Source organism: Oenanthe melanoleuca, chromosome 1A (assembly GCF_029582105.1).
Source record: "Oenanthe melanoleuca isolate GR-GAL-2019-014 chromosome 1A, OMel1.0, whole genome shotgun sequence".
Taxonomy (NCBI): Eukaryota; Metazoa; Chordata; class Aves; order Passeriformes; family Muscicapidae; genus Oenanthe; species Oenanthe melanoleuca.
In genome coordinates, this window is record NC_079334.1 from 63,483,851 (window position 1) to 63,498,557 (window position 14,707).

The following is a 14,707-nucleotide window of genomic DNA, read 5'->3' on the forward strand; positions in this document are numbered from 1 at the left end:
ATAAGTGCATGAACTTTTTTGATTCCTAGATGAATTATGCACTGGAAAGACGAGAAATCCTAATTTTAAAAAATTTTATTGCATGTGTGATTATATTGATAATTGTGATCACTCCTTGAATCAGTTCTCCAAGCTGTGATGTCCAGTTGTAACCTCGAGTAAAGCTGAAGGCAAGTAGGTTATCTCCAAGTGTATTACCCACTTGATTTTGTTTATTTTACTTACCAGCACCGAGTCTGCAACATTTTGACTTGTTTCCCCTGCAAGTGCTCCTGTGCCTGCTGTCAGCAATTGGAGAGCTCGTGGAAGGGATGCTGGAGCCCCTCTTTTCCCAGCCAGCATGGGGAGCTGCCCCTTGCAGCAGCCTCACCGCTGCCCCGCTCTGCCCAGACACTCCCTGCTGTCCTGAACTGCACTGAATCCACTCCTGAAGCTTCTCCCAGGTTCTGGAATTTGCTCCTTGATATTCAGACCAGCAAGAAGACAATCGTGGATAATTGTTACTGCAGCAAGAATTACAAAGGCTTCCATCTCTAAAAAACTATTACTCGGTCAGATTGAGTCTTCTGCATCGTACAAGGTTTAAATTTCCAGTCTTCCTGGTAATGGCATCTCTGGCAAAATTTGGTTCATCTTTTTTTCCACTTAATAGTGTTTTCAACAGACACCTTTTGCAATACTAGTATGATTTTTGAGTTTTTTTTTTTTAAATTCCCCCACCTTGTGAGTAGCTTAAACCATACAATCCCTCACGCCTCACGCTCCTTTTCCTGGAAGTCTGAGAGTTGTGGGTTCACCACAAAACCTCAAAGCAATAACCAAGTTTGACTTTGCTTTGAGGGAAAAAAAAAAAAAAAACAACCCCACACCCAATAAAAAACTGTTAGGTTTTTCACAGCAGTTCTCAAAATAAAGTATCAAAAACCAGTTGTGCAAAAAAATACTGATTTTTTTTTTTTTTTTTTTTTAATTCTCCCCCCCACCCCCCGCTATTTTGTGATGTTTGTTCTGTTCATTTTCTCTGTGGTCGTGGGCAAGACTGTATATAGGTTATTTTAATTTTAAAAAACCTACGTAGATCAAATGGGTGCAGAACAGTTGAGTTCTGCCTGGGAGCGCTTGTTACAAAGGTTTGTTGTAGTTGAAACTGGCACCCGATGCGTGTCAATGCCCCTCCGGCAGAAGAAGGTCCTTGTCGGTCGATGCTGTTGGGTTTTTTCACTTGTTGCGATAATGGGTTCGTCAGCCAGGTGTGAAACCAGCACTTGTCCTTGCCTAGACGTGTCCCGGGTGGCAGAAGGTTCATCTCCAAGGGAAGGTGTCTGCAGGACGCTCCTTATCTCTGCGCTTTCGGAGGAACATTGCCTGTCGCAGCCGCTGGAGGCAGCTACAAGGAAAACCCCTCGGGTGAGCCGATTTAAAAGCCTCTCCCACTGCTTCCTGATGGCTGGAATTTACATCCCAAACTGCTTCCTGGTGCGCCGCTGAGTGGGTGACAACTTGGCTCCTCTGCGAGAATCACTTTTGTTTAGGAAATGTTATGATTTGTTTTGCTGAATCAGAAATTGTAGGTCCCAACGAACTGTAGGAAGATGTATTGTAAGGGACACGCAAATCCTAAATCTTTCACCATTAAGCAAGATACTTAGAAATTCCCTTTAAATGAAGGGGGTTTTGAGAGGCTGGTGTCAAAAAGCGGTGAGAAAGCAACAGTGAACAGGTTTTTTTAGTAGCCATGTCCAGTCATTTACACAAACATAAATACTTTGTTCCAAACACAGTAATCTGTATGCACCAGCTCCCGTTCCTGCTTGTAAAACTCCATCCAAGTTATGAAAAGAGTGGAGAAAAAAAAAAAATCTTTCTTTGAAAATAAAGCATTTAATAATCGAAATATTCACTAGGCTAATCAACACATTTGATAAGTAGAATATATTTCCGGAAAGTTTGTAACAGTTGTTGTTCTTTAGCCTGTTGTTTTCCTCAGTATTTTGCTTCCTGCTCCTCCATCAGGGAAAAACAACACTCTTTAAATCTGTGGCAGTTTATAAAGCCAGAATAGTTTGGTTCTTTTTGATAGGTATTATTTTTATTTCATATTCTGGTCTAAATTCAGGATTGAACCTTTTCTAATAAGGAGATAATGGAAATTAATGTGACTGCTGGAGTGAGAGGGCAGCAAACCTGAGTGACCAAGGGGGAGTGGGTGGGCACGCTGGCTGATATTTAGAGCCTCACTGACATTTGAACTGGAAGTCAGGTGAACAGCTGGGAAGAGTCACCTGAGTTCATGTCTGCTTTCTGATCACGAGGTGTGATTGCAGCTCCTGTGACTGGTGCTTGAGAAGGGGAAAGGTAATAAAACACCCTCTTGTTCAGCCCTTTGGTAGGTGTTTTTCCCAGCTGGGTGATCATGAGGGAGAATAGGATCTCTTTTGGAAGCTGTGGGCATCGGCAGGAGGAGCATGTCCATGAGGGAGACTTTTCCTTTCTGGCTCACTGGCTGCTGAGGTTGGCTGGCATTACAAGAGCCAACCACAATTGGGGTTTTTTACACTCTCTGCCTGGAGCACTGATGGATTCAGCTGTCTCTGGTATTTCCAAAAGGAGTTGTGTCAATAAGGAATGGGTGGGCACCCCCAGCTGAGAAGTTTGGGACGGCTGGAGAGAAGCCTGGCAGTAGCTCCTCCTTAGGATAAAGGTTGCCCAAAGCTTGGATTTCAGAGGCCAGGAACTAAAGCAAAGCCCAAGGCAGAGAAGTCATTGAGAATTGAGACCCTTGACCCTTTCCATGTCCTTTGTCACTATGCCCTTTATTTTGCTCTCTGATGAATCCATATGTCCCTTTCCCCCTTCCCCCTTCTATGTATCCACAGAAGCCCTTCTTGACTCCTCTGGTGATGAGAAATGAACCTGTGTGTTGGTGGTGGATTTTGTTGCTCTTGTTATTGTCTCATCAACATCTGTTTTCCCTGGCATCTCAGTTTAAAAAGCTAATTTTGCTGAGTTGGAGCAGCTGCCACTTCCCACCACAGTAAATTAAGCTTTCAGAAGACCTCATCTTTGGAATTACAGTTCTGATCATAATGTGGATTTTAATAGTCAATTGAGATGCTTATTAAATTATAAGACTCTGCATTAGGAATGTTCCTGTGCTGCTGGAGGAATCTCAATCGTTTAGTTTTTATTAGTTTTGTGATTTAATGAACAGAAAACATTAAAACTAAAAGCCAAATGCAAACCATCTGTATAAAAGTGTTCTGTAAAATTCAGGAAACTGACAGACATAGCTGTAAAAGTACTTTGCAAAGACACAGCCTCTCTTAAATGCCATCCATTTTAATACAATGATTAATGCCATCATCAGTTTCCTTAACAAAGAAAATGTCTCCCTTGTTTCATTTCCTGGCTTCATGAGATTCAGCCTGTATTTCAATGATGCTTATCAATGGATTTGAAAATTATTCACTCTGGACTGTTTAGATGCAAAGGATGTTTGTTTTTTTTACGTGTCCACGCACTTCTAATTTTAGGGGGTGTGGCTACACCACAAGCAGTCCCCGTGTCACTGTGTGGTGCCAGTAGTGGCCCAGATCGATCTTTTGTTGTGTTAAAGTTCGATCCTTCAGCAGGAGGGTACAAATACAGGGCAATGAACTCTGCCAATCGCTGCTCCTGCCAATGTGGGAGGTGTCCTGAATTCTCTGGGGTGCGATAGAATACAGCAGGGCAGCCCAGTGACATAGGAGTTACTGGTATCGAGATTGCCAGAGAGGTTGTAAGTAAAAAGGAATAATGTTATTTAATGCACAGAGATACTAGCATTGTTGATGCTCTTATTGTTAAAAAATGCACATATTAGGAAAAGGTTCTTCACCCAGAGGGTGGCTGGGCACTGGGACAGGCTCCCCAGAAAAGCAGTCACAGCACTGAGCCTGACAGAATTCAAGAAGCTTTTAGACAACATTCTTAGGCACAGGGTGGGATTCTTGGGCTTGTCTTGTGCTAGGCTGATGTGTTGGACTGATGGCTCTTGTGGGTCCCTTCCAACTCAGGATGTTCCATGGTTCTATATATATATTTATGTGTGTATTATATATGTATAAAAGCTCTTAGTTCTCAAGCTCCTAAATCAGTACAGCCAAATCCCTACTTTTTGTTCATTTTTTTCAGGTATGAAAGACACCTTTGCATAAGATGCTGTCAAACACATCCCTGTGGAAGAAATATCTACAGGTCCATGCCACAATAGGCATGAGTATTATTGTTCTGCTTCATCTTTTCAATGGGGCTTTTACCTAAACTTTGAAACAGATAAGTTTTACTGAGGTTCCTGTTTCAGTTTGGATTGTGAAAGCAATTGCAGCATAGATCTGAATTATATATAGGCCTTTCAATGCAGTTATAATTAGGAGTTCAATAATAAAGCTATTACTCTAGTTGCTTTTTTTTCCTGTTCCCTCTCACTAGTTTGATTTGAGGAACTTTCATTAACTTTCTTTTTTCTTATGACTAAGAGTTTTCCTATGGCTCAGGAGTCAAAGGTCTGATTTTGTTGGCAATGAAGGGTGCTGTCACTGCTGCTGCTGTTGTACCTTCACAGTACCTGTACTCTTGCCTCTGTGACTACACAAAATCGTTTAGAGAGGGTTTTTTTCCTGGGTTCCCAATCTTGCTTGTCCCACTTCCGTGAACAACCTGTTCTGTTATGCCCCTAAAGGGAGTGACTCCACCAGGCATACCATAAAAGCCATAAATGAATGCAACACAGACCAGAGCAGTTTGTAAACCTGCTGTAGTTTACTGAAATCAATGGGAGCTTTGCCACTGAGTTTTAAAATGGAGCCAGCCAGGATACAGGTTATGTACAGGAGCCCTTCCTACCCATGCCTTGGCTTCGGTTCATCTGCAGCACCAACAGGAAGCTCAGTGTATTGACAGCTGAGTTTTTGATCCACCAACATGTCACCCCAGATTCCAGCTAAACCTGTTGCAGAATGGGATTTAAGCTTCCTGAAGCAGCTGTAAGCAGAGCTTTGCTGCACAGCCTGGAGCTACAGGAGACTTTTGATGGTGCCTCTTTGGGAGCAGGGCCTGGATTGCTCATGAGAAGGGTTTTATGGAGAACCTGGCAGGTGTGAGATCTGTTTTCACACTGGGGCCGCAAAAATCTCTCCAAACGTTTTCATGGAGGGATGAGGCGAACTCTGACGGTCTCCTTACAGACAGGAGATAAGGCATGGATCCATGCCGGCCTCAGCAGTGCATTATGCCAAATGCTGCTCTCCACACGGGGCTGACGAAATCCGCAGTCACTGCTGGCAGAGAAGGGGAAAAAGAGGGGAAGCTGGAGGAGAAACTTAAAGAAATCCGCTGGGAAAACTCTGAGCTCTCCGCACGCCCGGCCTGGCCTCCCTCAGGCCCTTCCCGCCGGGGGTGCAGCCGGCCCGCGGCTCCCAGAGCACGGAGGGCGCTGGGCAGCCATGGCTTCCTCACAGCCTTCGCACCGCGGCTCCCGGCGCTCTGAGGGCGCTGTGCCCGCCATGGCCTCCTCACACCCCGCACACCCTTCAGACCGCGGCTGCCAGCGCTGTGAGGGTGCTGTGCAGCAGCCATGGCCTCCTCACACCCCGCACACCCTTCGCACCGCGGCACCCGGCGGGATCCGGGCTCCGAGGGCGCGGGTCCGCCCTGGCTTCCCTCAGGCCCTTCCCACCGCCGTGCCGCGTCTCCCGGCTGACCCGGGGCTCCGAGGGCGCTCGGGCTCTGAGCATGCGGCGGCCCCGGCTCCGCCCCGGCCGGCACAGCGCCGGGACAGCGCTGAGGCGGCGCGGGCGCCATGGAGCGGTTCGGGGAGCGGCTCGGGGAGCGCTCGGCGGCCCGGCTGGAAACCCTCCTGCGGCACCTGTCCCCGCGGCTGGGAGCGACCCCGGCCCCTGTATCCTTTCTCTGCGGGGTCGGGAAGGGGCGGCAGCAGCACGCTGGGCCCCCGCGGGTCGCGGCTCCGCGCCCCCCAGCCCGGCGCTTTGCTGCCCGTGCCCTTGTGGGTGCGAGGTTTGTCCTGCAGGGACACCGGCCTGGGAGAGACAGCAGGGCGAGTCCTGCCCTGTGTCCCGGTGCCGAGGACAGCGCTTCCCTGGCAGCCCCGACTGGGATTTTGGCGTCAGCACCTAACCCACCGCAAAACTTTTCCCTGGGCTTCATCCCCGCAGGCTGTGGGGAGCTGGGGTGTGCATCTTGGCAGCGCCCCAGCACAGCCCCCCAGCACCGAGCCCGAGGCTTCCCTGCAGCGAATTTTCCTCTTAGAGGTTCAAGGGGTTTGGGGGGACAAACTCCACTGACTTAGAAACTGCACGGCAAGTCACAGATTTCGTTGAAAGGCACGGACTCGACTGGTAGAGGTGCAGCAGGAAAAACATCAAAGTTTGGTTCGTGAGTGGTAACCGAGGTGGAAATGTTGGAGGCTGCCAGCATAAGGCACAGGAAACCTGGGTATAAAGTTTTTGCATTGATATGTCCCATGGTTCCAAAAGTTGAGACTGCGTGCTGAGAATATTTTTAAAGCTTCTGTCATAAATGTTGCTTTAAAAAAAAAAAGCATTTTCACAGAGTGGAATGCTGACAAGTTAACTCTGAATTATATAATACATAGAAGAGGATATGATCAAACAGGATGTAGGAGTCCTCAAATTGATTAAAAATATGAAGGCAGATGGATAGTTGTTGACTCAGACTGCCATAACATAAGTAGGAACACAACATTAGGAATAAATGATACAGGAAAAACAGCCTGATTGTAGAGGTAGAGGGAGTAAGGGGACGTGCTGCACAACCTGTTTGTTTTTAAAGCTGGGTCATGATGCAAATATCTTTGGACAAAAACATGACTAAGCTGGGCTGGAGCAAGGAAGGTGTGTAGATAAAGTAAATGACAGACTCTAATAAGAATAGATTTATCTGATACATCAAATGGTACATCAGCTCACTGGTTTTGTTTTAATCTCTGCGCCTCGTGGTTTCAGTTGTCCAGGCAACCCAGACTTGTCCTCTGAGTGTTGCAAAGTCTCAAGAGCCAAACCAGTGAGAGGAAGAGGCACTGCAGAGCCTGGGAGGAAGGTGCTGAAATGGAGTCCAGCACTGGGTGCACTTGTCTGCTGTCCCCCTGTTTGGGGAGGTGGAGGTGCTGAGGAAGGCCTCATGCTGGGGTCAGCCAGTGCCTGTGTTTCCACACAGTGACAGACTAGGGCACAGTGCCTGTGTCTCCATCAGCTGTGTCCTAAATGTGGATATATTCACTGAAATTAGGCCTGAAATGTGGTGTGTGGAGCACTAGTGCCCTCAGTTGGGGGATTCCTTGCTCTTGGACCTGCTGTGGCAGTTGCCAGCTGGTCTCCCCATGTTCTCTCTGTTTTCCATCCAGTTCCCAGCACTTTTTCCTCCCTCTGGCTCATAATTTTTGCCACACGTGTTTGCATGTGTCGTTCTTCTCCCACCGTATGTGACTCTTGACAAGATAATACTTAAGCTTCCTGGTGTAGGGACCATAGACACAGCTGTTGTGATTAAACCTGTTTCTTATTCCCAAAGCATTCATGCTTTTATGAGGAGTAGAGGAAAGTCAGTGGTTTTCATAAAACCCTGAAGCAAACATGCATGTGCAGACCAAAAGATCAGCATGAAAATGCTCATTTTTGTTATGGATGACACTTCAATACCATGCACAGGGCTCTTGTGAGGCTTCTTTAGCCTGTGGGGTTTAATTGCCCGCTCGATGGGAATGTGTCTCTGCATGAGAGAAAACAAAAGCTTTTTTAAAACTTGTTGAAATGTAATAAGTGGAGGACAAGCCTAAAGCTCTCTTCTCTTCTGCTATCCATGTCATTTGGGAGGGACCTGATCTCTGCAGTAACTAGAGAGAAGGTGAGGGTTTGCAACACTGTATGAGAATGTGAAACCTCAAGTTTACTTCTATTGCTTTATTGTTTTAGATTATTTTCATTTTTAGCATATTTTTTATTATCATTTATTATTATAGAAGCAAAATGAGCAAGAGCATGGATTGAGTGTCCAGCACAGCAACTGCCTTTAGGATGAACAGCACTGTAGGATCGAGGACTCATGCCTATTCTAATCTATTTTGCTTGATTGTATATTCCTTAATTCCCACCCCAGATATGCATTCCTACTTCAGCCCAAGTCAGTGCTGTTCCTCATTCAGGGAGGTTTTGGTAAGCTCCATCTTCTTTGGTAGAGTTCAGAGCAACCTTCAGAGCTCATTTCTTCCTTTCCCCAAGCACGTGTTGGTCACTAGACATGGTTAACGTGTCCCTCTGTCCCAGCTACACCCTGGACAATGATCTGCTGAGCACAGAGCAGAGGCAGTTCTATGAAGACAGTGGGTACCTTCTCATCAAGAATCTCGTTTCTGACGAGGACATTGAGCGTTTCAGGTACGAGGCACTTGCCTGATGTGCTGGGGGAGCTCTGGGACACTGGAGATCATTGGGTTCTTCCAACATGGGTGTTCCCTCTGGTTTGCAGGAAGGAGTTCACCAGGATCTGTAAAAGGGAGGTGAAGCCACCAGGGGTTATGATTATGAAAGATGAGTCCCTGAGATCCCAGTTTGGTCAGTCTGAAAAGGTGGTTAATAAAGTGCAGGACTTCCAGGAAGATGAAGAGCTGTTCAGATACTGCACTCTGCCACAGGTAAAACAAACAGAGGGTGGTGTGGAAGAGCCTGTATGAAGGCATCTGACCCTGCAGGTCACTCCCATAAACACACAAATCAGGAAAGATCGGGTTGGCTTTTAAGAGTGTTCTGCGTGAACAGGGGGTGGATGGAGGTTGGGGCAGAAGACTTAAAGCAGTGCTGCTCTGCCCCTTGCCAGTCAGGAATGTGACTTGACCAAACCATGCCAGGCTACTAGGGACAGATCAGCAACATGTTCTGAATGTGTTTTATCCAGCAAACATCTGTCCCTGGGCAGGTCCAGCCTTCCAGCCAATATTCATGTGGCAGATACAGCTCTGTGGGAGTACCCTCCCTATCTATTCCACCCCTCCCAGCAGCCTGCAGCATCATCTTCCCTCTTGGACTCCTCCCACCATTCCCATTTGTGTGCCCTGCCAGATCCTGCCTCCTGTCCTGCATCCCTCCATCCTCCTCCTGTACCCTTGCCCTCAGCCAAACATCCAGCTCCCAGTGCTTCCTCAGCAATATTTCCTCTTGTTTTTCACATTTCTCATCTTTTTTCCTGGTGTTTTGTTCCTCGTAGATCCTCAAATATGTCGAGTGCTTCACAGGGCCAAACATCATGGCAATGCACACCATGCTGATAAATAAACTTCCAGATTCTGGTAAGGAAAACTTGGATTAGAGGAAAATGGATAAATTATTGTGTGCCAGAATTGAACTTAGTATTTTAGAAAAGCTGTAAAAAAATTAAACCCAAATAACATTGAAAATTTACAAAGGCATTTTGGTGATAGTTTGTTTTATTTTCACTTTGGTTTAATGAGACAACATGAGAATATGCAGGAGAGTTTTTGAGGCTGCAGTAAGTCTAAATGATATGGCAAATGAGGCAAGTAGAAATATGCTAACTGTATCTATTTAAGGAGCAAAATCAATGGCAAAATAATTATATAAATTATATATAAAAGGCTCTTTTGGTGTGGATGATGTTTCCATTTCAATAGGGGGGAAATAACAAGCAAAACTTCAAGAATATTTATTTTTATTTAGACTTCATGGAAGAGAGCCTCTAGGGCAGAGACTCTCTGGAGGCTGCAATCCATAAACCGCGAAGTTTTTTTCTTTTTTTGAAGAGAAAGCTAAATAAACATGAGCAGGGTGCAGGACAGACAGGGTTGGTTCTGCTTGCATCACAGCAGTACATCCAGTGCCTGCAGACAGCACAGCTGCTGGAAGGTCTTTGTGCTGGGGAGGTTTGTGCAACGCCATGCTGGTTAAAGTTCTCAAAACTGGAGAGCAGCCAAAATGAGTGATGAAAATGTGTGGTGGTGGTGGTGAAGGCCAGCAAAAGGAGCCTTCTGAGGGGTCACAGGGGCTTTCTGTGTGACCCGAGAGCCACCACTATGGTCCATTTTGGGGTGGGATGGCAGCTCCATGCTTGGCTTCCATGGCTGGGCTGGAGCAGGCACTGTGTACACCAAGTGCTCCTCAGGATGTGCTGCAGTGGTTTAAGAGGAAGGGGAAGGCTGTGCCATGTTGGATGAGGCTGGAGCCTGCTGAACCTGTGTTGCAGAGAAGCAGACGTTCCTGCACCCCATGCACCAGGACCTGCACTATTTCCCGTTCCGGCCCGCGTCCCGCATCGTGTGTGCCTGGACTGCCATGGAGAGGGCTCACCAGGACAACGGCTGCCTGGTGGTGCAGCCAGGGACACACAAGACAGCCCTGAAGCCTCATGGCTATCCAGAGCTGGAGGTAGTGTCATGGAGGGCTTGGGGAGGGCGTGCAGGAAAGGGATATGATTTGGCTGGGAAGGACTCACTGTAAGGGGAGGAAGTGCAGGTCAAAGCTGAGGTTTTCAGTGATTTTGTTTTTCCCTGTTTATGCAAATACTGACATTGATTTGGGAGAGAGTTTCTTGGGTGACCTCACTCCATGTGACATTTGCCTCTGTTCTGACCTTCACCTAGAAAATGTGCAGCACTTTGTGGCAGGACAGCATAAACTCATGCCAGAGTTTTCCACTGCCCTTGCCAAGTCTGAGGCCTCTGTCTTCTCCTGTCAGCTTGCTCCTGCCTGGTAGCGTGTGCACAGTCCCAAAGAGGAGAAGTCTGACAATTAACAACTGGATGGAATAAAATACCAAGTGTATCTTGCTCTTAAGAGTGTGTGTTTCCTGTTCTGGACTGTCATTGGTGATGGTTATACTAGGAGCAGAAGGCTGGTCTCCAGCAGTGGCATCAGGCTACCCTTGTGGAGTTTCCTAGTGCTCTTCTCTCTTCTCTCCAGCTGAGAATGTCTTTGTCCAAACCAGCTGCAGAAAATACAGAATGTATATTTTTTCTGTACATCAGGCTTGAGGTAGAAGGACTAAGTAGGCAACAGTCAGACTTGTAGCTTGGCATATGGAATACTCTCTCCAGGGGAAAGCAGATCCATAGCTGTCCCTGCTGCCCTACTGTGCTCTGCTAATCCTCTAATTTTTGTGCTTCCTCTAATTTTAGCTGAGTGATTTCAATTCAGCCTCTTTCTTTCCTAGGGTAAAGCCAACAAACTTTTCCATGGGCTGCTTGATGAGGATGAGAAGATTCCCAAGGTTCACCTTGTCATGGAGAAGGGAGACACAGTGTTCTTCCATCCCCTGCTTATTCATGGCTCTGGAATAAACCGGACATCAGGCTTTAGAAAGGTAGGAAAACATCTCTTGATATAGCTTTTTTATATTCTTAATTAAAAAAAACCCCAACTATTCCACTTTCTATTTTTATCTCCCACCCCCTTTGAATCCTTTCTCATTTTGTGAATATGTGGATGAATGTTTTAAAGAGGTTTTATCTTCCTAATATACTTCAGCACTCCTTTGGTTTTTTTATTATTTTATTTTTAAACATCTGTCTTCTGTAAGAAGAGCATGCTGTGCAGCTGCTTGAGAAAAACAGAAGAGGAGTAGGAATTAGATGCTGAATCTACATTAAACTAAAGTCTGTCTGGTTGTTGCTTTTCTCAAAGTTCCCTTTCAGCTGTCCCAGATACCAGGACTTTCCTTAATTTTTTTTCCCTGTCTTCTTGGTATCCCATCTCTGGATAACAGGAGTCTCTATTATTCATTCAATAAATAATATTTATTTATATCATTGCACAACATTTTTCTATAAAATATTTGTTGACATGCATGATTATTTAACTGAAACAGGCAAAAGTGCCTTCGTTGGGAGGCCCCCTCCTGTCTCAGAAGGGATTCACCCAGGCAGCACGGGCTGCTCTGTCTTTATTTTGGTTTGCCTGTTGTGTGGCCTGTTTTTTCAGCCCCTATGGCAGTTTATTGGTGGACTCAAAATAAGTGGGTGCACCTCTGCGTGCAGGAACCAAGAGCCTTACAGAGCACACAGGTCTGCCCCAGCCATGACTCTCCCTGTTCCCACTCCAGCTGCTGATATTCTGAGACCAAGTAGTACAGCTCGTGCTGAGGGAGTGAGGGAGAGAAGGGGAGGAAGAAGAGCATGTCAGCAGCAAGAGTGTTTCTCCAAGGGATGCTCTCCAGAGCGCTTGGAAAGGAGGAAGGAATTTGCTGACATGATCTGTAAGGAAGGAATGATGTGTCCACAATCTGGAATGCACAAGGTTTTCTTCCAGCAATTGTTTGCAGTCGATGTGACAGTGAATGAAGCCCACTTTCCTCACACAGAGCATCAGCTGCCACTTTGCCAGCTCTGAGTGTCACTACATTGATGTCAAGAACACGACTCAGGAGCACCTGGAGAAGGAGCTGCAGGAAATGGTTTCCAAGAAATACAATGCAACTTCTGTGGATCTTAAGGTGAGACTTGGCTGAGTGTTCTTTGTTACAAACCAGGTCATTCCCTTTCCCAGCTCTCTCGTGTGGCAGATTGATGCTCTTTGCTATGCCTAGTTTGGCAAATCAGGCTGTACCAGGTAGAGGTACTTGACAGGATAAAAGACCTGATGGTCAGAGGATAACTGGCAGGTCTTTTTTGGGGCCTTTTTCCTCATAGTGTCTTGCTCTCTGGCAGCCTCTTCATGTCCCTTGAGCTCCAGAAGTTCCTTCTGAAGCTCTGCTTGTAAATAAAACAATGTGGTCATTTGCCCCGAATTCAAAACTATAAGTTGGAATAAATTCAGTGCTTGTCCAGTTTGTATGCCCACAGTTCTTGCAGTTTCCCCTCCTAATGGTGGGTGGATTTTCCTTTTAAAACACGTAGCCGCATCTGATCGCAATAACAAATGGATTTTTTTGCTTAAATATAGTCCCAGATCAGTTGTTTATACTCGAGGCAACAGCAATTTTGTCAGCAGTGATACACATCTGACTCAAAAAAAAAAAAAAGGGGGGACTAATGGACTCTTGCTGAATAACTGAGACCATTGAGTAAAATAGAAAGCAAATGTAAATTCTTCAGGGATCCAGTCACTGAAAGAAAAATAAACGTTGTTACTGGGGTGAAAATATTCTGAATATCTTAATCCATAGTAGCTCCCAAGCATGTGCAAAGCCAGATCAAGGCAGTAAAGTCTAGATGTAAAAGCAGCAATATTCTTTTAAAATGAACATGTTTTACAATATCTGGGGCTTTTTGGAGGAGTGGGGGGAGACCAGTTTCTTTTTCATCCTTAGTGTTTTTGTGTTGTTCTGCATGTTTCCCCCCAGTGTGCCTGGGTGTGGTGGGGTGCCCAGCTGTGTTTTGCAAGCTGATTTTTTGTGTCTATAAAGCCACAGCTTGCTTGGCATTCAGTTCCTGGGGTTATTTAGGTGCTTGGTGAAATCCAGAGGGATGTGTATGAGGCTCTCTCCTTCTCCTGGGTGGAAGTGAGGTTGTTCATACAAACCCCAGAGAAGTCTCTGTGTTTTCATGTAGCTTTAAGACTTTTTTTATTTCACCTTCATAAGATGATAAGAACTAAGTAATCCTCAATTTCCATCTCTGTAAACTGGAATCTTGGTGACTGTTTGTTCTGGCCCTCAAGGTGCTTTTCCTTTTTCTCTGTTTTGAAGGATATTTGGAACTTCCGAGCACGACTTGTGCAAGGGGAAAGAATCAATCTGTAGAAGACCTCTGAAGAGCAGGATGGAAAACATGAGCTTCTCTGAGGGAAGAAAACAGACCCTGCCTGGGCAGGCAGAATTCCCTTTGTTGACCTCTGTAATGGTAACTTAGCCAAATGCTGCATTGCAAAACCATTTTATGCTAATTCAGAATAATTGCACTGAGCTTGGACAGCTGATGTACATCAGAGGAAACCTAGCCTAGAAAAACAGATTTGCTGTGGGTGTCTTAGACAATCGAAGAATCAAAGTTGTGAAAGAACACCTTAATTTTCTTGGTGTTTAAGTTCTTGTTTCTTAAAAGTTTTTAACATGACACACCTTTAGAATAATGCTATATCAATGTAGGATTTTATGCAAGAATTTCCAGCATTTCCAACTTCTTTCCTATGCAAAAAAAATTTAAAATCAGAGTTTCAAACAAGCCCTCAGTGACACAGGGAGTTACTAATGTAGCTGGTGAAGATGTGGGTGTTGGTACCAGCAGGATCAGTGGTGTAAGGAAGTGGCTAAAGAGAAAGCAGTAACCACTCAGAGAAAAATGGGATTTATGGACAGGAATATGATTGCTGGTAGAGTTCCTCAAGCATGGCTTGATGTGGCATCATACCTGACCAAGCAGCTCTGGCACAGGTGAAATATGAGTCTGACAGTGCTGGGACCAACAAAGCAGCCTCCCACTGGCTTTACACAACTGATCCAAGGCTGTGTGAAGTGAAGAAATCCTTGGAGTCTGGCAGGTCTGGGAAAAGGTGCCTTTTGCTGCTGCCAGATTGAGGAAGTGTCTGGATGCTCCCCAGGATGCAGTGGTGGCAGGGTGGAGTGATGTGCACTGAAATGATCCTCTTGCCTTTCACAATGTTTTTTCCTTGCTTTCTGAAAGATTCTTTCACTTTCAGAATCTATTTTTTGAAATAAAGAATAAATCAGAGTGAAACTGCACTCGAGG

The 14,707-nt window shown here is 45.7% G+C and overlaps 2 protein-coding genes across 2 annotated transcripts; one reads left to right on the top strand and one right to left on the bottom strand.

Annotated features, from left to right (window-relative positions):
• Positions 1 to 4,781: 4,781 nt before the first annotated feature.
• On the bottom strand, positions 4,782 to 5,841 carry LOC130248358 (cuticle collagen 1-like). Its single transcript, XM_056482067.1, has 2 exons — positions 5,508 to 5,841; positions 4,782 to 5,318 (listed from the first exon to the last, which is right to left on the bottom strand). The coding sequence occupies exons 1-2, from the start codon at positions 5,839 to 5,841 to the stop codon at positions 5,257 to 5,259; spliced, it is 396 nt and encodes a 131-aa protein (XP_056338042.1). The 3' UTR covers positions 4,782 to 5,256.
• Positions 5,744 to 14,700, top strand: PHYH (phytanoyl-CoA 2-hydroxylase). The gene is made up of 9 exons (XM_056516386.1): positions 5,744 to 5,938; positions 8,173 to 8,228; positions 8,340 to 8,450; positions 8,542 to 8,707; positions 9,277 to 9,358; positions 10,270 to 10,451; positions 11,236 to 11,385; positions 12,382 to 12,513; positions 13,708 to 14,700. The coding sequence occupies exons 1-9, from the start codon at positions 5,840 to 5,842 to the stop codon at positions 13,759 to 13,761; spliced, it is 1,032 nt and encodes a 343-aa protein (XP_056372361.1). The 5' UTR covers positions 5,744 to 5,839; the 3' UTR covers positions 13,762 to 14,700.
• The last annotated feature ends 7 nt before the right edge of the window (positions 14,701 to 14,707 follow it).